Source organism: Haemorhous mexicanus, chromosome 4 (assembly GCF_027477595.1).
Source record: "Haemorhous mexicanus isolate bHaeMex1 chromosome 4, bHaeMex1.pri, whole genome shotgun sequence".
In the NCBI taxonomy this organism is placed as follows: Eukaryota; Metazoa; Chordata; class Aves; order Passeriformes; family Fringillidae; genus Haemorhous; species Haemorhous mexicanus.
Genome location: NC_082344.1, coordinates 50,825,551 through 50,850,473, shown reverse-complemented (window position 1 = coordinate 50,850,473; position 24,923 = coordinate 50,825,551). Strand labels below are relative to the sequence as shown.

General features: G+C 40.6%; 1 protein-coding gene, 1 long non-coding RNA gene and 1 other non-coding gene across 6 annotated transcripts in view; 2 read left to right on the top strand and 1 right to left on the bottom strand.

Annotated features, from left to right (window-relative positions):
- USP46 (ubiquitin specific peptidase 46) overlaps window positions 1–13,934 on the bottom strand; it is a 34,334-nt gene extending 20,400 nt beyond the window's left edge. Inside the window, exons 1-3 of one of the 2 annotated variants that reach the window (XM_059844842.1) lie at window positions 13,359–13,934; window positions 12,299–12,420; window positions 314–394 (exon numbers count right to left, since the gene is read on the bottom strand). In XM_059844842.1, coding sequence (XP_059700825.1) covers window positions 314–394; window positions 12,299–12,379 — 162 coding nt within the window. In that variant the 5' untranslated portion in view covers window positions 12,380–12,420; window positions 13,359–13,934. The remainder of the gene's footprint in view (window positions 1–313; window positions 395–12,298; window positions 12,421–13,358) is intronic. The other variant, XM_059844844.1, reaches the window with a different exon arrangement.
- Window positions 13,935–21,712: 7,778 nt separating this feature from the next.
- On the top strand, window positions 21,713–24,358 carry LOC132326520 (uncharacterized). Of its 3 annotated transcripts, none has more exons than XR_009486254.1 (4): window positions 21,713–21,818; window positions 22,107–22,270; window positions 23,074–23,185; window positions 24,068–24,358. It is a non-coding gene; the product is annotated as an uncharacterized LOC132326520 (long non-coding RNA). The 3 variants fall into 3 exon arrangements; XR_009486255.1 differs by having other exon boundaries at window positions 21,809–21,825; XR_009486253.1 differs by lacking the exon at window positions 21,713–21,818 and having other exon boundaries at window positions 21,854–22,270.
- LOC132327020 (small nucleolar RNA SNORA26) lies at window positions 23,356–23,474 on the top strand. The gene has a single exon (XR_009486419.1). It is a non-coding gene; the product is annotated as a small nucleolar RNA SNORA26 (small nucleolar RNA).
- Window positions 24,359–24,923: the final 565 nt, after the last annotated feature.

The window sequence follows — 24,923 nt, the reverse complement described above, 5'->3', positions numbered from 1 at the left end:
CATACTGTCATCACTTCCTCCATCCTATTCCACACCTAAAATAGACTTTTAATTTTATTTAAGTGTATGTTCTAATCCCTGGGAATATTCATCGAACTGTTCTCTCTGGGGGTGTATGAAGCCATCGTCAAACATCTGATACAGTTTTACAACCCACTTTGCCTAAAATTGCAACATGAGCAGCACTTAAAAAAAAGAAAATCCTGCATTAGAATAAGATTGATAAGAGCAGGAGAGAGAGAAAGACAAAACAAAACAAAACAAAGCCAAGTAACTAAGCAAATTTCAAGTAACATAAAAATTGACCACTTACATTGACCAATCCAAAGTAGTGTTCATTGATTGGAAACTGCTCTGGGCCAATGTCTTTTTCCAGAGCAGAGGCATTGGTGCCCTATACAAAAGAAAAAAAAAAGGGAAAAAATGTCAGAACACAAACCAAACAACAACAAAACATTAAAAAGAAAGAAATTATTTAGAATATTTAGATTCTAAAGTAAAATTATGGACAGTATCAAGACAAAAAATAATTAATTCCTTATAGCTATGATTAGCCAAGCTAACTCTGTCTTACTGATAGGCACAACAGTCTTGTGAGCCACTAAAAATATTTGTAAATCTGGATAGTTGAGCTGGCCTGGCACAGACGGTCTAGTAGTAGATGACTAGAAATGAACAGGTCACAACTGTGGTTCTTCCCACACCCACCTCCCCTTTATTTTTACTGTCTACATGGCCATCTGGATCCCATTTCCCTCTTGTCTCATAAAGACAGTAGTTGATCTTAAATACAACTCTAAAAACCAGTTCCTAGATGGAAGGCAGGTATTCTAAGCATTACTGAAACTCCTCTGAATCCCTCTGAATTAAACATCAGCCTGCAACAATACTTGGGCTTCAGATTGGCACCCGGTTCTCATAACATCACAGATACTGAAAGCAAGTGTAATATACCTGTCATTTTGTCCTGTCTAACATTAAAGAGCACATAAATCCAAGATAGATCTCTTAGTCAGTGCCCTAGTGTGGTAAGTTATGTTCAGCTGTATCTTCAACACCAAAGTTGTTTAGGTAACTGCTGGTCTGTAAGCACAACCACTAATTTGGTATGTTACCTGTCATTTTGCTATATTAAAATGCCCATTTTTGAACAAGCTTAAATAACTAAGCAAGTAAGGTAGGTTGCTGCCAAAGCAATTGTCATCATTCCTATACACATTATAAGCTTGGCTCCATCCTCTGACACCCTCACTTCAGATACTTACAGATGTCAATGAGTTCCCCTCTCAGCTGTCTCTTTTCCAGGATGATCAGGCCCAGCTCCCTCAGCCTTTCCTCACAAGAGAGATGCTCCAATCCCTTACTCATCTTTGTTGCCCTCCACTGGACCTGCTCCAGGAGCCCCATGTCTCTCTTGCCCTGAGGAGCCCAGGGCTGGGCACAGCACTCCTGATGTGGCCTCACCAGGGCTGAGTAGAGGGGCAGGGTCACCTCCCTCAGCCTGCTGGCAATGTTCTTCCTAATGCACTGGGACTCCATTGGCCTTCTTATCCACATGGGCACACTGCTGGCTCGTGGACAGTTTGTTGCCCACCAGAACTCCCAGATCCTTCCCTGGACAGCTGCTTTCCAGCAGGTCAATGCCCAGCCTGTGCTGGTGCATGGGGTCACTCCTCCCCAGGTGCAGGACCCCGCACTTGCCTTCACTGAATTTCCTCCCTGCCCATCTCTCCAGCCTGTCAAGGCCCTTCTGAAGGGCTGCACAGCACCCTGGGGCATTGGCTGCTCCTCCCAGCCTTGTGTCATCAGCAAACTTGCTGAGGAGGCATCTGCCCCTTCATCTAAGCCATTGATGAATAAGTTAAACAACTCCCAATATTGAATCGTGGGGGACACCACAAGTGCCAGGCGTCCAACCAGAACCTGTGTCACTGATAGTGACTCTCTGGAGTCAGCCAGTTCTCAATCCATCTCACTGCCCACTCACCCAGACCACACTTGAATTTGTCTATGAGGACACTGTGAGAGAGACTGTTGAAAGCCTTGGTGAAGTCAAGGTGGACACTTGCTTAGACTTCATCGGCTCAAATTTTCAAAATAACTGGTAATCAGATTTAGAATTCTCATGTCCCTTCCCCATCTTCTCCCCAAAGTCTGATTTCTGTTTCCTTACTGCACCTACCATCACCACTGCTTGTCAAATTAGATTATTAATTCATGCCAATTCATTAAAAGAAGATTTGGACAACAGAATTGGCAGTGTGAAACTCAGCACAGGTGCTCTTTGAGAATTTGCAGAATTTGAAAGTAAAACATCTCCTTTAAGTTGCCAGGTTCCAGAAAAGCTCCAAAGATTTAATATTCCACATCCCCTTCTCAGATCTTTTTCCATTCTCTCTCCTTCTCTCACATACACAGAGTTCATTGTTCAGACCAAGTATATGTTACATCCCAGAAAATCCTTTGAGACTGAAGTACTTTACAGACACAAGCCTTCATGAGAAGCTTCATAAGGGATATATGTTCTCACCAGACTCTTCTAGGCCTTGGTGAGAAACTTGGGAAAAAAGATTGATTAATACAAAGCAATTATTGGCTACCATTCAACAGAGATGACAGTGTGATAATTATGTCTCATATGAAGATTAGTTTCATTGCTTGGAAAGTCAGCCTTGCCAAAGATGCACATATTCAGCCAACCGTTCCAAGAGGGAAGAAACTGATAAATATTTGCCTATCTGATATTAGCAGTGAAGAAAACAGCCACTGTTCCCCTCAAAACCTTTTCTGATACAAGAGAAGCATGACTACAGAAGATTAATGCAGCTTCTGAGGAAAAACATCTTCATATTAATACTCATTGTACATGTTCAGATCAAAGCAAAGGTTTTTTTTTATTCACTTTGAACATTACAATTGAGTTCCCTAAAAGAAAAATGAAATGGGTGTTTTTCCAGTTTTGTAGGAAGTATTCTTCACACTGAAATAAATTCTCCCTCTACAGTTCATGGAAAATACTATCTCTAAAAAGTAACCTCCTACACTTTCATAAAACCACAGGTTAGTGTACTCTGTTAGACAAATATGATGCAAGTGCTCTGCTAACTAGCTGCTCCTACATTACTCATTTGCCTTTCCTCCAGGGCCAGGGTTTCTTACTTCAGAGGATGCCAGATGGTTGGACAAGCCCTTTTTTGTATTTAAATTTTCTTGTAAATATTGTGAGAAAGATCAAGAATCAGGATTTACCAAACAAAATTATAATTGAAAACCAAATTAATGATATATACTAACCAATCTTCATATAAAAACTCCACATTGCACAGAAATTTCTAAAGTACCTGCTGTTGAAAAAACCACATGCTTAGTAACATCTCATCATGGAGCTTTTTTACCTCTCCCAATCCAGGCCTTGGCTGTTGCAAATATAAAATAAAGTACAGTGTGACAGTGACCCAACAAAACAGTGAGGCTAAAGTCAATCTTTGAGTAAACTGACATAACCCACTCACACTCCATTAGGAGTAGGGCCTTCTTGTATCAAAGGCAATTTCAGTCTGATTTTTATTTATTCTGAGGTCTCCAAAAAGATACTGTTAAATCCATGGAAAAAGAAGTTTAGGAACATAGGTAAGAGGCACAGAGACCTGATGCTTCAGAAAAGGATATATTCCTTATATGGAGAAAAAAATGTAGACAGGCCACTTAGTAAAACTCAAACCATGTCACATTGCATATAAATTACTTCTTTTGCATATGAAGTATCCTCAATAAGCAATTGACATGAGGACAGAAGAAGGAAATTTTGCCAAGAAAGTATTCCAGAGACTGTACACCAATCCAGGTTTAAACTGGAAAAGTATATTATTAGGGATGTGTTAAAGGTGGTTCAGAATTCAGTTTAAATCAACCATATAACATGGAAAACATATTAGTTAGTCTACTGATGTTAATCTACAGCAAACATCAACCATGACTATTTTTCCAGCGTGTTTGTGTTTGTTCTCTCCCAGCAAGTAATTTTGGTCACTTCTACAGTGAAAACCTGCTCAGACATTTAAATGCAACCACTCCCTATTGCTTTATAAAAGCTTCAGCTAGGAGAAATATCCTACCACAGCTCAATCTCCTGTAGTTCCATAAAAATAAGCAGGACCAGCACTGTAGTTACAGACCCTGAAATGAGGAGAGGCTGCAGAAGTCAATGAAGTGGGATTTGGGAGTGTTAAATAAAGTCATATCAGAGTATAGAGACAGTAAAGGAGATTTAAAAGAATACACTAGTGGAGGAAATGCAGTGCTGTGACTGTGGTATGCAGACCTTATGAGGGTGAGAACTAGGTCAATGTGGAAACTCCTACTATGCATTCTGTGGTGCTGGAACCTTGATTTCTCAGTTTTACCACTTAATTCAACACTCAGTATTCAACCCTTGTAAAAAGACATACAGCTGGAGACATAGCCAAGCACAGATCAATTCAGGCCAAGATTTTTGCCACAGCATGGCTCCAAAAACATTCAGCCCCTATGACCTATATTTTTTCCTCGTGTTATTTTGCCCTGAACTTTCCAAAGAATAAGACTGCTAGTTTTATTTTCAATTGAAATTTCTGATTATGTTGCTAAGACTTTAATTTGTGCTTTGGGTCACATAAAACAGATTAGGTTAAAAAAACCACTGCTGTTTCTTTACACTTTAGCATATATTAAAAAAAACCCCTTCAGGATAAAAAAGAAGTCACCAGATTAGTTCATTAAATCACATGTAGCAAAGTAATTTAAATACAATTATTCTATAGAGGATGAGAAATGGACAAGAGTTAATATGAAAGATAATGTCAACAGAAGAAGCAAAGCAGACTAAACTTCATACTGTGGCAGAGGTATAAAAATAGCACTAACTTTCTAGAAATATATGTGTGTTTAATTTAAAGTAAATGGATACAGTAAAGAAATTAGGACTCTTTATAAGCCACCTATTAATTGGGTATCACTAAATAAACAGAAAAACTGTATGAAAAATAAAAAATTAATAAAATTTTTCTTTGTACAGAAAAATATGTCTGTACAAAGGCAAAAAAAAAAAAAAGAAATAAGAAGAAATATCATGTTCACAAGAAAATCTAAAAAATATAATAGAAGAACATATAAAAATTGAATCATTAAAACAGAAACTTAAATGCAAAAAGAGCAAGAGATAATGAAGGAAGATGGCTGGTCCATGACAAAGGGTTTCAGATCATATACATTTATAGACTGGATTTCTTTTTTCTTAGTATTTGGGGAAAGTAAGAGCAACACGATAGTTTCCTGAAGGGAGAAACTGAAGACTTAAGATAAACTAACGATGATGTTTGAGCTGGTAGAAGAAAAATTAGAGTAAAAATAGAAATGGCTTCAGGGCTAGGCAGCCCGAGTTTAAGGATTTTGGAAGGCACAGCACACGGAAGGGAAGGAAAAAAGAAAATAAAGAAAGATGGGGAAGGCATCCTGGCCAACAAATGGCAGTGATAACTCAAAAAAGAGGAAGCAACTGTAAAAACCTGAAATTAGCTCCCAGGAGCAACACTAAGAATCAAGGGTAAAAGGAGAACTAGCAATAGCACAGCATGCAGCAAACATGCAGCTGCTTTCAAAGATGCATCACCTGGCCCCTAGACTTTGGCTATCCTCAGGAACAATCACAACTTTCAGAGAGATATGGTGAGTAACTGAATGGCTGAACCAGCCTTCTTAAAAACTTATCAATATTAAATGCCAAACATGAAGCATTTCTGTAATTCTTTTAAGTCTAAGTCCCGCAAGATGGTTGAATTTAACCAGATTAGCTCTCTCTTCATTCTGCAAGGGAATGCTTTTTGTTCCTCCAGCAAAGCTATTTTGGGTCTTTTTTACCACAAGAAGAAAGAGGAAAGAGATGAGTCTATGAAAACACAAAGGAGATAATTTTAAACAGCAAAATAACCTTGACTGGCTGAAAAACCACTGTGTAGTCAAATTTTTTTAGGAGAGATGATTTATCAAAATGTATCTAAATAAATTATTTCTGTGTGTTTTTTCCAAAGAGTCTCCTGATCATTAAGACAAATTATAAGAGCTTGAAAGGAGAGGCCTAATCTTTTTTCTTGCTGGGAACACTAAGCTATCTCTATTTACAGATCTAAGTATCACATATACCACAAATAACTTCAGTCCTATAACTGTGTGGTTTCCAAGAAATGGATAAAAATTGCAAGACCTGAAATCCTGAACCACTCAAAACCTTGGAGAGAATTTTTAAGGTACTCAGTCTTACATAGCTGATAAACTTGGTTTTCTCAAAGCTCAAAGCAACCAAGTACTGCAAGTGCGGTTCTATTGAAGTGTTGCAGGTTCAGTGTTTATATCCATAAATAATTAAAAAAAAAAATATAGACCTTTAAACTTTACAAGATTAGACAGCTTTTACCAAACTGCAACTCAATATTCTCTTGTGAGTCTTTCTGTATCCCCAGCTTAATTGTTTTTGGATTAGTGGCACCCAGGCTTTTGCTGGAGGAAGCAGAAAAACCATTGGTTTTGGCCAGTTTCCTTCTTCAGAACCCATAGCCTCAAGATGGTCTCATGAGTCAAAACAAAACTAAGATTTGCCTACAAACTATTAGCTTCTTCAGACTGCATATGTGCTGCCTCAGAGCATTTGAAAAGCACGGCACCTTCTAAAGTTCATCCCAGCTGCACCAGCTGGAATACTCTTATAATCTGGAGACAGAAGTAGGAATACGTTCATTAAATCTCCATCCAAGGTGAGTAATGAGGGCTGCAGGTATGTTTCAGGACAGGTTTAGAATTAAAAAAATGTTTTTCAGTATTTTTCTTTTAGAGAAATCCTCTAAGGACCTGAGACAAGTGCAAGATTCTGCACATGAAGAGAACAATCACCATGTACAAAATGGGAAACAGCTGACTAAGGTAGTAATGTTTTAGAAAAGAAAGAAAGAAAGGGGAAGTCTCTGTGTAGTATAAGATGAACAAGCCACAGGTATGCAGTGTTATTTTAAAAAATCACCAAAACCACAGCAACAAATATTGACAACATAATCAATTCTTGCAGGTGGTAGTCTACTAAGATCTTAAAGCAACCTTCCTGTTTAACTTGTCAGTGGTAAGACATCTTACATGCAGGTTTAGGTGCCTGGTTTCAAAGAAGATAAAGGTAACTGGAAAGAATCCAAAAGAAGCCAGTCAAAATGGAGGACTCAACTCAAGAGAAAAGTGACCTATAAGGAAGGGTTGAATGGGGTTGTGTTACATAAGACAGAAAAGGCTGCATAATGCAGGAAAGGGCACTACAATATTTTCAAGTCTCCAGTTTGTTACAGAAAGAACCTAATCTTGGCCTCAGTAATGGCCAGGATGAGAAGTACTAAGCTCAAATTACCATAATGTAGATTCCAGTGTGACATTAGGAAATGTGATGTAGTTCCTATCATTGGAAATCTCCAACTTTGGCTGACCTACATCAGAAATAACACAGGTTTATGGTATTCAGTGGACAGTTGGAGACTCTATTGTCATAGGACACATTATATACAGTTGTTACAAGGCCATTAATTGTGAAATCAAAAACTCAAGTTCAATAACTGAAACACGCAATATCCAGTTTGGTTTGAAACCCTCAGCACAACAGCCTTTTCTGCAATGGCTGAGCATGCCTACAGTGGAGTCCTGACAGTGGGGATACTTCTCTCCCACAAGCACTGATATCCTGGGGTGTTAAGCGTATAATGTACATAATAAATGTATATAAGCATACCGACAAAACAGCCAACCAAGGACAGTTTCTGAGGCTAAACGAAGGTCAGCAGAAGGGAACTGACTGACTGCTTCTCTGACTGGCCAGGAATTAGACCCCACAGATTGTGACTCGTCAAATCCATCAGAACCTCACCTCTTGTGTGGCACTTGCCCACCACACACAGTTAATCAGGGTCCAGAGTCTGCTTTTAATGTCATCTCTTCCACAATTCAGATTCACTCAGCCTTGCTGAGCTATAACTAAGAGGTTCCTTTACTGAGGTGTTTAATATAACCACTGGTTTACTTTTAATTCAGCAATATGAAGCCAAAGACTAGATGCATCTAAAAGAAAAACACTGTACACTACATGTTTTGTTCATGAATTGTCCTTCTGTGCTACTTTCTAAATAGCTAGGAAGTACATAATAACCACTTTAGCCATTAAAAGGTATTTATGCAAGACAAGCTTCAGCCATTACTCGAGGTTATATTTTGGGAATTATATATTAGGATGTTTCTCATTTTGCATATACTCCTCTATCCAATAAAAGAGATCTTTTGTGGACTTCTGTTCATCTTTTGATGGAATGCACACTTCCTGTCTGTTAGTCCAGTACCCATTTGTCAGCCATACTCTCAAGTTTCTCATTACTCCAGAAAGGTATTACAATGATGACATATTCTCCATACTTTTCATATTTTTGTTTCTATATTTTCTATGTCATATTGAAATTGTGCACTCTTAAGACTACGCTTCTAAAACTGCATTGCTTGAACTGTCTAATCTTATCAGATGTAAAAATTTGTTTTCCTTTATCAATCTAAATATACCTTCAGATAGCTGTTTTTATTGTCTGGCATGTATTATTTTGCCTTTACCTGTATTTATGGGAAGATACATAAGACATGAAGAAATATATACTGCAGGTTGTCCAAATGAATAAACCCAGTTGAAAATCATGGTGAGCAATTCTGTAACTGAATAATATTCTTATATTCCTGTATGAAACAGAATTTTAGTATTTTCACAGCATTAAAATTGTAGGGGCTTTTTTTTTGTATAAAGCCTTTTCCAAATCCGTTTTCGTTTGAGTCTTCATTCTGCCAATGCCCTATATTCAAACAAATGCTGTAATTAGTCTCTAAAATCATGCTATTAAATAAACAAAAAAATTTCCAACATTTATTCTTATTTGTTTCCTGGATGTAGAGACCCCTAGGCTTGTATGTTTTTTCTCTACAACCAACTTCTAGGATTGTTAGAAACTCTTTGTTTGCTTTCTTTCTTGTTTGTTTATTTTTAAATGAAAGCTGCAATTCACAGGTGTTCACATAATTCCTGATGAATTGTGTGAATGTTTTCATGCATAACAACAGCTATTTTTCTGAAACTCATAACTATGAGACTATGAGAAGAGTAACATGAAACTCCAAAATTAATCCAAGGAACTGCAACTTTTATTCCAAAGGATATCTATACAACGACTCCAGGAGTAACTATGAGGTATCTCAGATGATAACTTGTATCAGAGAAATCTGAATGTATTTAGATTGTTCTGTTCATTAATTGTCATTCATAACTAAGAAGTTCTAATTGGAACATTTGAAATACTATTACAAAATTATGAAAGGGAGGGAATTAATACTTGTTCTCAACAGAATTCTAAAGGAGAAAAATATGATCCACAGAGCTTGTTAGCCAGATCAGTATAAATGTATGTCAATACATTCTGAAATGGTTAGATGTCCTTCACTGCACATAACAGTAATATCCCTGGGCCACAGCTGCAGCATGAGCTTAACTCAGAACTCAAGGCTTTACCTAAAGCTTATCAACAGAGAAACATACTGCAGAGGATTTCAGTAAGCATGAAATGCCAGCATGCCTGTCAAAGTTTGAACCAGGACTTGGTACTTGAGTCACTGGGTTGTTCCATAGAAATAGTAAGCAGAGAGAATTACAGCGTTGTAGGAGTTCCATCACATCCCTAGTTGGTGCCTGCAGCCTACCAGTGTAAGGAAGCACTGGCTGCTGGTATTCCCTCAAATAGAATTTTTTCAAGGTATCTTATGCTTCTTCACATCTGTTGTACCTGTCCTACGTAAAAGATGACAATTTGTATACATTGTATACATCCCTCAGTGGTGAAAATGGTGTGCAGAGTGAATGAGCTTTCCCAGGGGCTGAAGGGCAGTTAAGTTGAACATCCTGCAGACTACACCTCCCTTCTCAGTGAACACGGCCATCATGCCCACATATGAATCCTACTGATTCCCTCAGGCACAGTTGCCCTCATCCCCTCCACCCATTGAGAGCAAGTTTTAGCTCTTAATTCTCATTAAGCAAATCAGTGAATAATAACTAGAACTATTGCTATTATTATAACTTAGGGGACAAAACTGCTAAGAGACAATAGAGGAATTTTGTTTAATCCTAGAAAGTTGTGCATTCAAATATTTACTGCAAGTAAATGTGCCAAGTGGAAACTTCCCCCGCCAAATATTTGTTTCTTACTGGCTAGCTCCTACTGTGTTTGTCTCAGCATGTGAGAGCTTATCCAGTGAATATATAGTACTAAGTATCTTTTGCAAGTGAGTTAAATACTGTCCCCGTCTTTCTTGCTTCACTACACTTGTTTAGATCCTTCCTGAAAAGCCTAACCATCTCTACCATCTTTAGGAGATCAAAATTACAACCCAAGATATCAAATATCAGGTAGTCAACTTAACAGCAAACATACATCAAAAAATGCTGCCTAGCCAGGTTTTTCAATTAATTCAGTTAAATTTCAGTACTATTTTTCCATTCAGGACACGAGAGCAAACATTGGACAAACATACACAAAAACTTTGTCAATGACTACCATTGAAAACACAATCTAAGTTGCATTCAGGGAAGGACAAGTATTTCAGGACCAATTGCTGCCTCTGCCTCTCTTCCTCTACTCCCCCCACCATCCCTAAAAATCAACCAGGCATCATTTTTTGGATTTTGGGGGCTTTTTTCCAAAAAACAAAAGCCCTCTGTGAACACTCCAAAGTGGAATGGGAAAAAATAAAGACCAGAACCCCCTTTTTTAATTACTGAGTTTAACCAGGTAAAAAAAAAACTTAGAAACCTACTGTTATGTAGCATTATATAGAAAAACATATTACATTACCTAGGAACTACACAGATATTTTGTAGTCCACAACTTGTCAGGAGCTCAGTTTTCAAGAACTATATTATAGTGCAGGAACAAGGTCTGGGAATCAGCATCTCAGCACCTTTCTAGATAAATTTCTACAGATGTCCTAAATCAAATTATATTTAGGGCAAATATTTAGGTTTTAAAAAGGCAAAAGTTTACTTTTATACCTCTAGCCCTCTGGAAGGTTGTCATAGCTCCTTCTACAGACCACTGAGTTCAAGTCCATCACCTCATCAGAGTTGACACATATTTGGAGGAGCCAGAATGCAATGTTGCCAACACTTGCAAGAATTTGTATTTCTCTTACAGCCCCAAATTCCTGTAGCTGTCTAAAATTCCATGTTTAACCTAAAAGAACTTCCAGTCCCTGAGGGTTACCCAGAAAAAAAATAAATGTGACCAACACAACATGGCATCTCAAAAAGCTAAGTACACAGACCTTCAAGGAATATGTAGCCTTAAAACATCAGTAACATTGAATAGACTGCACCTTCTGTCACAGCACCATCAGCTAGAACTGCTTTGAAGTACGAATCCTTGTATGCCCCCTTTTCTGCTTGGGGCTGTCCTTCTTCCCTTTGGTCTCTCCATCTCTCAGATGCTACTTTTGCAGGATATACTGGCAACGACAGCTGAGCAGCACACCACTGCAACAACCTCATCAGTTCTGCTGTGAATCTGTTCCGTCTTTGGGAGAATTGTGCTGCATGCAAGTGCATCTGGCTGAAGCACATGAAAAAATCAGAGTTCCTAGTGTTTTATACCAAGGTCTTACATCCACCTATGAGTCTCCAGCTCCCCTTCATGCAGTGCTCTTTTATACAGTTTGCAAGGTATCACATCCACCATTAATCAGCAGTAAAAACTGGAACCTGCCTCAGAGAGAAGGAAAGTGCACCTAGGTTTTCTCCTCAGTCCTGTACCATTTCCTGAACCTCTCTTTGCAGTATTCATGGCTCATTGGACTGGAAATCATTAAGGACAATGAAAAGTTCAGAAAACTAGTTACTGTTGGTGAAGAAAGGTGAGCACCCAGGTTATTATACCTCAGATCTGGATTTTGTATTAATTCTTTTAACCAGAACCAAATCACCCTCTCTGCATTTCAGAGCAGGCATTTCAAATGAATGAAATGAATGAAACCTCAGAGGGCTGAGGTTCAAATCAAACCTATGCATGGGATTTCCCAGGCATCTGATTTGCAACAAAAGAGCAATCCCACTTAAGCGAAAGTGCAGACACATGGAGGAGCAGCAGGTTTGCACTCTGCACTCCCTCACTCAGACTCCGCAGGAGCCAGGCCTCTGGGGCTGTGCCCACTGCCTTACCCTAGAGACAGGCTCCATTCTCCAGGGCAGATGAATGATATGTGTGGCATCAGCAGCACAAGGCATGCTGGGGCACCACATGGAGGGAAGCTGGCAACTGAGTGTAGCTGCTCTCGAAGAACCTGGAAATAAGGGTGAAAAATACAGACTAAAAAACCAAAATGAACAAAAATAGGATTCTCTTCTGTTTGCATTGGGATGAAACCACTTATTTGGCAAGTTTGCTACAGTCTCACTGTATTAAAAATTCTTTGACAGAGTTTGAGCTTTTCCTCCTCCTGCCAAGAAGTTTCAAAAACCTAAACCAAATTAGGTGCTCCAAGTTTGTTAGAATTAAAATTAAACCCAAACACAATGCAGAAAACATCGTTTCAACTGTTCCATGGGGAGAAAAGTAGCGAAGCGAACATAACAAAAATACAAATGTTTCCTTATTCCTTCTTAATTGCCTAATTGGTTTTGGGGAAGCTAAGTGATTCAAGAGTACTTTATAAACACCAGTTCTCTTCGAGCAGCATGCAGTGTAAGTTAGCTCTAAAGCCAAGACTTCCTAGAACAGGCACCAAACATCGGGATCCAAAAGAGTGTTATTAGGCATCTAATCATCCTTCTCTGCGTAATCTAGGGAGCTCCTGGCCCTAGGAGACCACAGGGTGCCTGCCTGAGAGGGTTAAACAGGGTCACTGATTTAATGTGAATTGAGAATCCAACTTTGGTCCTTTCACAGTATTAGGGCAGGAGGAAGGGTAGGCGGAGGAAGGGCGGGCCACGGCTCCGTCCGTAACGCCTCGGCTAGGGTCAGACCCGCTCCGGGGGGCCTCGCACCGGTTCTGCATCTCCGTCCCTCCCTGGCCCACGCCCAGGCTGCTCCCGGAAAACTCCTCGGGACATCGTCACTCTCCGTCGGCCGACTCCATCCCGGGCACTTCTCGGCAGCCTGCCCGGCTCCCCCGCCGCTGGGGCAAGGGACGGAGCCGCGCGGTTGGGCTGCGCCCCGGGGCAGCCCCCCAGCCGGCTCCCGCAGGGGCTGCCGTGCCGCCCGACCCCCGCCAGCACTCACCATATTACAGATGGAGGCGATGTTTCTGACAGTCATTAGTCTAAAGGTTGCAGCGATCCCACACCGCCATCTTTATAAGGTGAAAACAGCCCCGCTCATGGTGGGAAGAGCGCAGGAAGGGATAGGGGGCGGCGGCGGCTCCTGCTCCGGGGCTGGGATAAAAGCGAGAGGAGGGGACTGCACAGGCACCCTTTGCGCCCGCAGAGCGGCGAGAAGGACGGACCTGCCCGGCCTCCCTCCTCCGGGCGAGTGACCCGGAGCTTCAGCAGCGCAGGGAGAGCGGCCGCATCTCCGCTCCTTCCGCCTGTGCCTCTCGCACGGTCCGCAGGGCCCCGGGCTCCCGCTGGAGCTCTCAGCCGCGCCTCTGCGCCAGCCGGCACAGCGCTAATCTCTCCCTTCCTCCTCCTCCTCCTCCTCTTCCTCCTCTCCCGGCGGCTGCCGTCGCCCCTCGCCGCTCCATCGCAGCGCCGCGCCCGCTGATCCGCTCTGACAGCGCCGGGAAAGGGGAGGGAAGGGAAGAGAAGGTCAGAGGCAGTGCCCGGCACGGGGCACCCCAGCGGGCCCGGCGAGGCGGCCGCCGCCGCAGCCAATGCGCTGCGGGGCCGAGGGGACGCGGGGGCGCTGCGCCCGCCGCCCCAGCGGACGGGCCCGCTGACAGACGCCGTGGTGCTTTAATCGCCGGGCCTGGAATGGCCACAGGGCTGAGAAACCCGGCCTCGGTGCGTACACAGCCATGCGGCAGGCAGCGGATGAAGGACAGGAAAGCAGAGTGCGGGCAGGAGGACGTGGATGTGTGGCAGGAACGGCGGCACTCTGCTTTGGGATATACTCGCCCCACCTAATTAGGAGGTACACAGGAGCCCAGGCACTTGCAAAATCCAGAATAGTAGGCTGGAATGTAATTTACTGCCCTCAGTTGGTGCTTTGTATTGCCATTCATGCAGATAACATTTATCTTCAAAATGCTGTTTTGGGACTGTCCCCACACCACGTGGGCAAGTGCTCACTCACAAATTCACAACATCTAGCATTTGTACAACACACTTAATGTAATAATCTCAGGTTTCCTTCAAACACAAGCAAGTTGAGGCCCATGCCCTTCTCCAAGGCAGAGCAGTGTAAGTATATTAAATTTACACACGTGATAATAGGCACAAGGTTGTTAAATAGCTAACTGGAGGTCACATAGCAAATGTCTGAGAGAAGCAAGAACAGAGTTCAGCTAGGGCAATCCTCATCTTAGAATTCCCCTTTCCTTAGCAGATGTTGTTATTTTTCAGCAAGAGCTTAAGGCCTGTTTATTATTCCTCTGCTATTTCTGCTGAGGAAATAATTAAAATGAAGAGAGAACTACTAACATTTCTACAGACACCTCTGCTCCTAACAGCACCTGAAGTGTGGCATGCTCATGCTTGGCTATGTCTTTCATTTCATGATGCTCGAATAAAATAATTGCAGCCTATAGAGCCTGGGTCCACAGGCTTTATTTACAGGAAACATTCTGAAGTCAGTATTATTTTTTTTTTAGTTATCATTTCAAATGAAGATCTATGATTACTAGTAAAAATCTGGCATCAGCAGTAATATATAAAGATAAATTCCTGCCCTGAGAATACTGTTAGGTAAGTGGCCTTAATCCCGCTCACTGTGGACAAGTGCCCACTTTATAAAAATGGTATCAAATTTGGCATTAGTTGGTATCCTGCTGACAGTTTCAGCAAAGAGACTCAAATCTGAGTTGTCACAGAGAAAGAATTTTCTTTCTTCCTTAAGTTGGATTAGTTATATTAAATCATTGCAGACATTCAACATACAGGATGGAGAAAGATTTTTGGACATAATGGAGTGAAGTCCTCAGGGCCACCAAACTGCTTCATAAATCCACAAATCACTATGCAAAATAGCCATTAAATAACATCACTGAGAAAAAAAATTATCCTTGGTATAATTCTATTAAGTTCATGGTTTTACATTACATGTGAATTTGATCCCAAGTGTTTAATTTGCTTAAACTCAGAGGACTGGATTACACGTAATATGACAGGTTTTCTCAACATAACCAGGGAAAATGGGAGTTAAGCCAACATGTCAGGAGTGAAGCAATCAAGATCTGATTAGTTTCCAGTGCATTTCTGAGTAGCCTGCAGATACTGGACAGTACTGCACTGTCCCTGGTTTTTAAACTGATGCCTGCTACTACACAAGTCTAATCATGTATTCTTTGCTGCAGCCTGCTTATTCCAATTTACTGTGGAGAATCATAATTGTTATCAGGGAAAAGTTATGGAACAAACAAATGAGTTTGAAAGGTGATTAAAAATTTAAATAACACAAAATGCAGTATCTAATAAAGCCATTTGCCTCACATATATTTTAGTGTCAATAACATGATTTCCACAATACAAACCCCAGAGAAATCATAGAAAGTGTGAAAACAAAAAAGAAAAAAGTGGTACTTCCATACTTCTGTTTTTCTTAAATGCCAATTATTTGACTTCAGGGTAAGTTTTCTGTTGTTTCGGTTTGTTAAAATTTTTTGACACAAAATTAAATTGCTACTGATTAAGCACTTATTGGTTGTTCAAGGCAATATTTGCAAACATGCACACACATCATTCTGTGAAGAATTCAGTATCATATTCCTTAATGCTAATATAAATAGTTTTGTTTCAAGGTGGATACATTTCTTGTCTTTTTTCTGAAGATAAATAATAAAAATAATATACCAGTGTATTTGTGTCAGTTTGAAAATAGTCTTGCACTGTCTTTTTTGCTTTTCAGACATATCAAAACAGGAAGGAAGAAAGAAACTTTCATGCTGGAAATGGACTGGTGTCTGTTTTTGTTTTCTTCTGCTGTTGTCATTTTCAGGAATAGAAACTTTATTCCTGTAGCTGTTTGAAGATAAAAAAGTGCTAAGCAATGCAACAGATACTAGTTACAAACTTTATAGGAATTGTATAAATAAAGAACAGTGCACAATTGTTTCCACTCCAAAGCACTGCCCTATCTCCTTACAACAAACAATCGACCCTGTGTTTCTTCTGAGTGTTAGACAAAGACAAGGAAAACAAAGGACTATTTATAACCTAAGAGTGCTTATATAATTTTTGTTGAAAGGTCAAAAAATACCTCCTGCATTTAATTTTAGATCTGTCTTGGTCTCATCTGGTTTTACACTTGAACATTTCTATTTTGCTACGTACAATATGGACCTATTGTAAATATCCTCCTTGGCTAGCAGAGGAGTGGATTTCCATAACATTTTCCATCAGACTTTTCAGAGGATTTAGCAAGCATTCACTCAGAGTTGTCAAATTATTTGGTGGCAAGTTAATATTAGCTTATTTTACAAAGCAAGAAAATTGCCAGCAGAAATGTAGTGAATTGTCCAAAGTTAACACCGGAAAGTTGGTAGCAAATTTGAGACAAGAATATCTGTTCATTCTGTGCTACAAAGAGGATATTGCATTTCCTCTCCAGAAATCTTGTAAAATTCCACAGAGGGTTCATTCATGTTTTTCTTGTAATAAACTTGGGTCCAGAAATGGGTAATCATCAGTCAGTTTTGCTGAACAAATGTTTGGAACAGATCAAATTTAGGATTTAGTTCCAATCAATTAAAAGGTTATTTTAATGGGAAAGGGAGTTAAAACAATACTAAGTTTTTCTGAAAGCATGTAAAGTATATAAGAATTATAAGAGAATTTAGATATCTGACATATTGCAGCGCTGACAATGTAGGTTTAGAATTTTACAATTTTTAAAATATGTTTTGTATCTAATATTATGTTCTACCAAAAAAAAAAAAAAAAAAAAAACCACCAAAATATCTTTAACAAAATGGCAAATATGTAGACACAAGAATGAGAAATCAGGATTTTCCATGAAGCTTGGCCTCATTTCAGAACAGACTGGTGGCTTTAGTACAATGCCAAATACCAGCTTGCAGACTATGGATTGAATCTGTGGCAAATGGCTCATAGCAGGTCTATGGAAACCACTCAATCTGCACCTGAAATTCTAATGGCAAGAGTGAGTTGTAATACATGAACAATTCATGGAAATCCATAGAAAATGTGGAGAGTCTAAAACCAAAATATCAATCCAAATTTGGAATTACAATTCTTCTTTAAGACTGTCATCTTCAAACCAGCCCCTATCCCACATTTTCAAATTATCTGAGAAATTATTTCTCTTGATTCAAATTACTGTAAAACTTCATGTTTTGGTGACAGTATGACTTGTCAGGATTCTAAAGATAAAGCATGGAAATAAAACTGCATAAAATTGAAATAAAATTGATCCCTGAATCTTGCCTACCTTTTGCTAGATTAAGTATTTTACTACTTGGCAAGTAGAGAATACCATCTCTTTGTTTTTCTCAGATATTACTACTTTACAGAAGAAAACAAAACACATTTGCAGCATCTTGTGGAATCCTCTGACTCCTTCCCCTCAGGGAAGTCTGCAGGGCCTTGCCATGGAAGAATATATCATAGAGGTTTCCCCACCTTAGCTGATAGAAAGGACTTAACCCATGATGCTCTGCAGCACTACTGCTAATCTGCATTAGATTGCCTTCCCCATTGGCCAGCTGACACTGCCCACCCCAATTACTCCTCCCTCATCCCCCCTACAGGTGGCTGCCCTTTGCCTGCCCCTGTGCCCTCAGGTCATTGGTCTCTGACCCCTCACTGAAGTGGTACAGGCCACATGGTTCTGTCATTAGTCCCTGGTCCCTTTGGTGGGGTGGATGCAATAAACCCTGGCTGGAATATATCACGCACAGACCCTTCCTGACTTTCCTCTGCTGAGCTATCTGTGGGGTGTGTGTGTGTATGGATTTGAAATGGCTGTTCTTGTGGCATCACTCTGAGCAGCTTCTGAAGGAGATGCGTCAAAGAAGGTTGCACCATTTCTACCACCCTGCCACGCTGCAACAGCATCTGACATCATCTTTTTTTGGCCAGACAGCAGATCTGAAAACCCAAAGACAGCAGAATAAGACAGATGCCAGTACATTGATGTTGAGGTACCAGAAGCTGACTGAGTAGATACAAGGAGTCTAAGAGTTCTCTAATGAAAGCCATTACATTTTGTTCTATGAAGAGGCTGTTAAAGCCTCTGCAGCCAGTCCAAGTCGATCATGGCCTGGAGATGTGATTGTCTTATCATACTTACTCCTGCCCTTTTCCTTCTGCTTGAGTTTCAAATACACACATATTGGAACAGTGACAATAATACAACTTCAGAGTATTGCTTCATCAGTTTAAATAATACTAACCTTCCCCACACTTACTACTAAAGTAAATATATTCCCACCTTTCCAGAAGGAAGACTCTTGAAGAGTGGCCTCTTCATCAGGTATATTATTCAGCAAGGGAGCTCACTGGAAAACTTTAGTGGCATTTTTCTTACCTATACAAAATGTGCTCTCAGGTGGAAAAATACTATTTAAATTCTAATCATACATATTGGCTAGAAAGAGATATCCAAAAAATTTTAACCATGGAACGAATTTATCAAACAAAAAGAGACTCACTGAGCAAAAATAACAGAAAACTGAAGTTTTTACAGAAATCTATTGATGTTTCTGCCTCTGAAAAGGAAATAATGATTCTGGCTTGCCTTCCTCTTCTCCAAAGATTTTATTTATTATTTTTATTCTACTTTATTCTACAGGCTCCAATTTTAACTCACTAATGTTCTGAGGACAAAAAACCCCAAAGGACAGATAAGCTGTAAGTGTCATTTAGTCTATTTTCAGCATGAATTTAAAATAGCCTTTACATTTTATTAAATTGTGCCTAAATTAATTAAATTATACTTTTATTACATTACATCTCAAAGTTTTAACCAAATTACACGCACACACACACACACACATATATATATATAAATTAAAGGCTGTTACATTCTAAGATTCCAAACCTGATAATTATTTAATGCTACTGAATACTTATACTACTTTGCAGGTAATCCACCTGCAAAGACTGATGGTCCAAATGAGGTTTTACTTGATGGATTTTCTTTCATATCAGTGTGGAGAAAGAGAGTAAAATTGAAGTGAAATGTTTATGACAATTGCACATTGTGGTAAACTCCTGGTGTTGTTAAACTAGTTGTTTTCAAGAGTCTTTCTTCAGTGGGAAGAATCAAAGAAGTGACTTTGAGACTTAATTCTTGCATGTGACAAACAGAGACTTGGCTAATTAGAGCACCACTCCTCACGATTTGAACTAGTTCAGCTCACCCAACTCCTTAGAAAGCTCAACACTAATCTACAAAATAACCAAGACACCCTGCTGCCACTTAATAATTTTCAAAATGCCCCCATGATAACTGGATTCTTCTGCTCATGACCAGGCCTGTATTTCTCCCAGTTAGTGAGCGATCCAGGGCAGTCTCAGAATTTACCTGTACCCAGATCCACCAATATTGTGGTCTTTCCCTCCTCAAGCCCTCAAAGTACCCAGGTTGTGGGCAGGCTCAGTGCCCAGCTGAGAAGTTCATTCAGGTAACAGTTGCATTCCACACACATGGAAACAGCAGATCTGCCTGCAGCCTTGTAGGTAGCAACTACTTGCACTTTAACAGGAAATGGGAGAACTAACCTGCAAGTAAAGAGGCTCAAATCCACATCAGATCCTTGCAGTAATTTATTAAAGGACAGTTATTTTATTCTATAGAGGAGGTTTGGAAAAGGACAGGCAGGTCAGGTAGACTCTGCATTTCTTCTTCTGAAGTTGTGCCACTATCAGACACAAAAGTTTCATGGAGCCAGAGAGAAGGCAAACAATACAAACTTTGTATGGGGAAAACAGAAGAAGAAAGCTTGTGAGGGGCAAGAAAAAGGTGTAGGATTATGTGAATTATTAAAATGCTCAACTAGGATGGATACTAAGCACTGGTTTGCTGTGGATTGCTGGCTTTCTGTGTAACAGAAGTGCCAGTTTACATTCCATATTGGAAAAGAAGAAACCAAACTTGACATAAATGCCACTGCCATAAGTGCTAAAAATTTGAAGGTTGAATGCCACTTCATCTTTTTGACTACATTATGGAAAAGGACAGATCTGACTTAGGTGTCTGACTGCAGAAAATAGTCATTGCAAAGGAGCCCACTTCCAATAACTTAAAACTACACGTCTCACAGATTTATCTCCAGAGACTGATTTACCTGGAGTCCTAAAACAAGTTTTGAATCTTAATGTGCAGACAATAAACTGTCACAAGGTTAATCTGCAACAATGTTTTGAGTGTCAAGAATTAGAAGGGGTAACTAGAAGTGGAAGGAAACTATTTCTAGAACCATCCCTTGATTGCAACTATGTGACTATTTGTTTCAGGCTGCATCAGATTGGTAGAGCTCTGTTGAGAGAAATTTAAATGCAGGGTTCTGATTAGGGATAGCGGGCCAGCTCGTTATTTTCTTTCCACACACTTTACAGGTGCTGTGCAGGTAGTAACTTGGCGTGAGCCAGGACATACTGCTTCTCACTGAGACAGGAAGGTATGAATTATCAGCAATATACACACCTATTTGAGAAGCAGGGACTTCCATTCAATTCAGTTTGAACAATGCTTTCAGGCACAGGGTGTGATTCTTGGGGTGTCCTGTGCAAGGCCAAGGGTTGGACTCGAAGATCCTGATGGGTCCCTTCCACCTCAGTATATTCTATGATATACTGTGATTCTTACCTACCAGCTTTGCTGGGCAACATACAAAGTCTCTGTCCTGCAAACTGCTAATTCCCTGTTTATGCTAATCTGCTCGTACTCACTCCAAAACCTCTTAGTAGCATCCCCAGGCAGGCAGCCCATTCTATCTGGGGCAGAACAGCAGCAGTGCTCTGCACCCGCGCTGAGGGCTGGCTCGCAGGACAGGCCTGCTGCCACCGCGTCACGCCTGGCGCGCAGCCCAGCAGAGCGGCAAGGCATCGCCAGGGCATTAGCGAGGCTCGGGGCTTTACCTCACCATCCTCACAGACAGCTCCTAAGCCTCCTAAGCAGGGCTTAGACAGGAGTTTAGACAGAGATCAGCTGTATTTAGTGTCTCAAACCGGCTACACAGCTGCCATTTCGCACCGAAGGCACTTTTGTTTCCCGGTCTTAAAGATCTCCGGGCACCCAGAACTCGGCCTGGGTAAAAATGGACGAGCATGTCCCCGCGAAAGCCTTGATCCCACCCATGGGGGCCGCCGCAGGAAGCACAGCTGAGCAGCCCGGCCGGTCCCTCAGCCGCGGCCGCAGCGCGGCTCTGCAGCAGCTCCTGGGCCCTCCGCCCCAGCGCGGCTCGGCCGCGCAGTCCCGCCCCGCCCCACGCGAGATCACGCGCGCTGTTCTTGCCAATAGGCAGCCGCGGCTGGAGCCCCGTGGGTCTCGCGGGAGCGCGCGGTGGTATTTAATGGCCGGCGAGGAGTTCCTCGGCCTTTCTGTTCGCTGGCTGTGGGTGCGGTAAGGTGTACGCGGCTGCTCATAGGGGAAACCACCCGCGCTCCGCACGGACGGGCTTTGGGCCTGGGGGGGACCTATATGGCTTTCCCTTTACATCTTGCCCTCTCGGAGCTTGGCCGTGGTCCGGGGAGTCAACACAGGGGGATAGAGCAGCTTTCCCTCACTAAAACCCAGTGCGGAGCCCTTCCCTCCGCCCTGCATCCTGTCGTGAGGCACAAATGGTCCGTGTCCCTCCATTCCCCCCTCGCGGTCCCTTGCTGCCCGGCTGATGCCTTTCTCCCTCCGCAGGGTGTCCCGAGGGAGCGGCGAGCCCTTCAAATGCTCCCGATGGGCAGGAGGCCCAGCGCGGCAGGCCTGGGCAGGGGCAGCGCTGGCGGTCTGCGCTCACGCTCTTGGGCGCCTATGGGTGAGGGGCGCACCGAGCTCAACACTCCTCCTACAGCCTGGGGCTGGTAAGAAAAGGCTTCGGGCTTCAGAAGTGGAGGGCTTTGAATCCCGACACTTTTTAAAGACAAATAAAGATATATGGGTTGCTGCTCTGTGTCTCTGAGCCAAAATAACTGTCTACATTTACACTCCTCTGTATTTTAAATCGCAGCTATTGAGCTATGCAGACCTTGAATCTAAATCAATGCGTTAATGTAGTTTTTTAATAGGCCGCATCAAGAAAATTGCACTTGGTAACCTGTGATGTTTAGACTGCAGGCATTTAGGGCTTGGGTTTAAAAATCGTTCAAACAAAAAAAACCCTCTATTCTGGGCCTTCCCTGCAGTCTTCTTGTCCACCTGTAACAGTGTCCTTTAATGTGTCTTGGTTGAGTGCTTTATAATTTGTAACAAGGTGTGTTTATGTATTAATCTGTGAGTAGACACAAGGTAGCAATGAATTATCTGGCAAAGATTCCGTCAAATCTACAGGTTTAGAGTTTACCTTGGTAGTGTCAGCTTTGAAAGGAATTTAGGCCTAATATACTCTCTTGTTTATGATTAAAAGTATATTTTAAATGTTGAAAATATGTTCTTTGTCGCTTAACTGGGCTAATTAACATACCTTGTCAACAGATTGAACCAGTACTTGCCATTTGCTCTAGGTTTTAATTTAAAAATTAACTTATTGTAAATGACTTTTGCAACTCCATGGAAAACTACTTTCTAAATGTTTACAACATAGTAGCAACTCTGTAGAATAAACTTTAGTTTGGAGTTAGTTAAACAGTGTTAATTATAATTTTACAATTTTTTGTGTGTTGTTTAGAGGCCTCACATAGCAACCTCATGCTTGAAGTGTTTTAGACATGGGTAATCACACCTAAATGTGAAGCAATGCTCAGGACTTCTTAGGAATAAATAATGCCTTCTACTGGAAGGTAAGTGTGCTCTCATCTAATGATAATTGCCAGTGGTTTTTAGCATTGTTCTTTAAAAATTTACAAATTTCAAGCAAATTGTAGTACCTCTTGAGCAAATAGTTAGTTCAGATCATCTTAGTTGATAAGAAAGCACTATAATATACTAAAATCTACTCCCCTTTTATGCTTTGCCCTCTTAAGTCTGGCAGTGTCTTAAGTGGCCAACACAGAGGGGTATAAAAGTTCTCTTGCAAACCCAGAGGTGAGGCTGAAACTCCTCTTTGGATCATGCTTAGGAGGAACACATTTGTATGACTGCTAAACTTCAGGAAGCTGCTAATAAACTTTTTTAATAGTTTGTAGGAAGATTTTGAACTGTCCTCTTGTTATGTTATCTGAATCTTAATTCTCAAATCTTTGTGCACCTATGTGATAATATCTTAAATAAAGAGTTTCTTGAAAATTGTTTGGTCTTCAGGTATGTAATTGTGAAAAGGATTATCAGGTAATGGTGGCTGCATTGTCTTCTGTTCCTGAAGGAGTTTAATTTACTCCTTGCTGGAAAACAAAGCAAAATAGCTTTGACTGGTGAAAAACTGGTATGGTAACTGTTAGAACTTTATATAGATTTAGCCAAAAATAAATAGCAAAAAAACCAGAGGAAAGCCAATGATAGTTACTGTATTTGCTTATTGTAATATAGCTGGTCCTCTGGAATGAAATCCATACTAATGGTATGGGAAAAGCAAATCCCATCCTGTACAAACAATTTCTTTTGAGAAATGGCCCTGGCCTAAGGTTAGTGTCATGTAGAAGGTTCATGTAGCTCAACCTTAGAGCAGTTGGCTGTTTTTTGTGTGCATAATGCTGACTGCAGTTTAAATAGAACTTCTTTTACAGGGCTGAAGACAACATGTGCCAGGAACAGACATTAAACATCAGTTTATGATTTCCTGAGTGGGTGATTTCTAACTTCATACGTGATGATTCCAGTTGGCACCTCTGAGTATTGTCTTGGAAGTAGAATTGAGACAAGGAATGGCTAAAATGATGTCTTCAATGATCATGTTGAAACAGTCATCTCACCATTTGTTGAAACAGGTTTCCTAACAAAAACTGCTCTAATTTGTGTTTGTGGATTAATTGAAATAAATTATGAGTATTAATAAAAATGAAAAAATGCTCCCAAAAGATTGTATTCGGAAAGTTTTGTGTGAAGGTACTTTCTGTACAAAGACTTTGTTTCATGAATGTAAACGCTTTTGTGCTGTCACACAGAAACATTCTCTTGCCATATCCAGACTTGATAAGCTTAATCTTAAATTTACAAATCCATTGAAAGGGCCCTCTTAATCTTTTATTCCTGGTATCTGACTATTTTGAAGTACTTTGTAATGCAAAAGTGCTGAGATCAGTTAGCTAATTCCTAAGTTATTTCATTGCACTGTAATGAAATACATGAATGAAATGTGTTTGAATGTTCTCTGCAAAAGGATTGTCTCAAACTGTAAGGACAAGATACCAAGAATGCCATTACTTGCCTATTTTCAATTAAAAAGGAAAATGTTGCAATATTCCATGTTAAGCACTATCAGTGAGAAGGTCCTTAAAAAACAAAATTATTTTTGAGCAATTGAAAGCTTCTATACCCTTTTCAGTAGCTTATATCTTAATCCTGAAAACATTTTTCTAAATGCTAGGTCTTAAGAGTAGTTTTGTGCTTGTTACTGCCAGTGCTTCCCTAGAATGCTCAAGC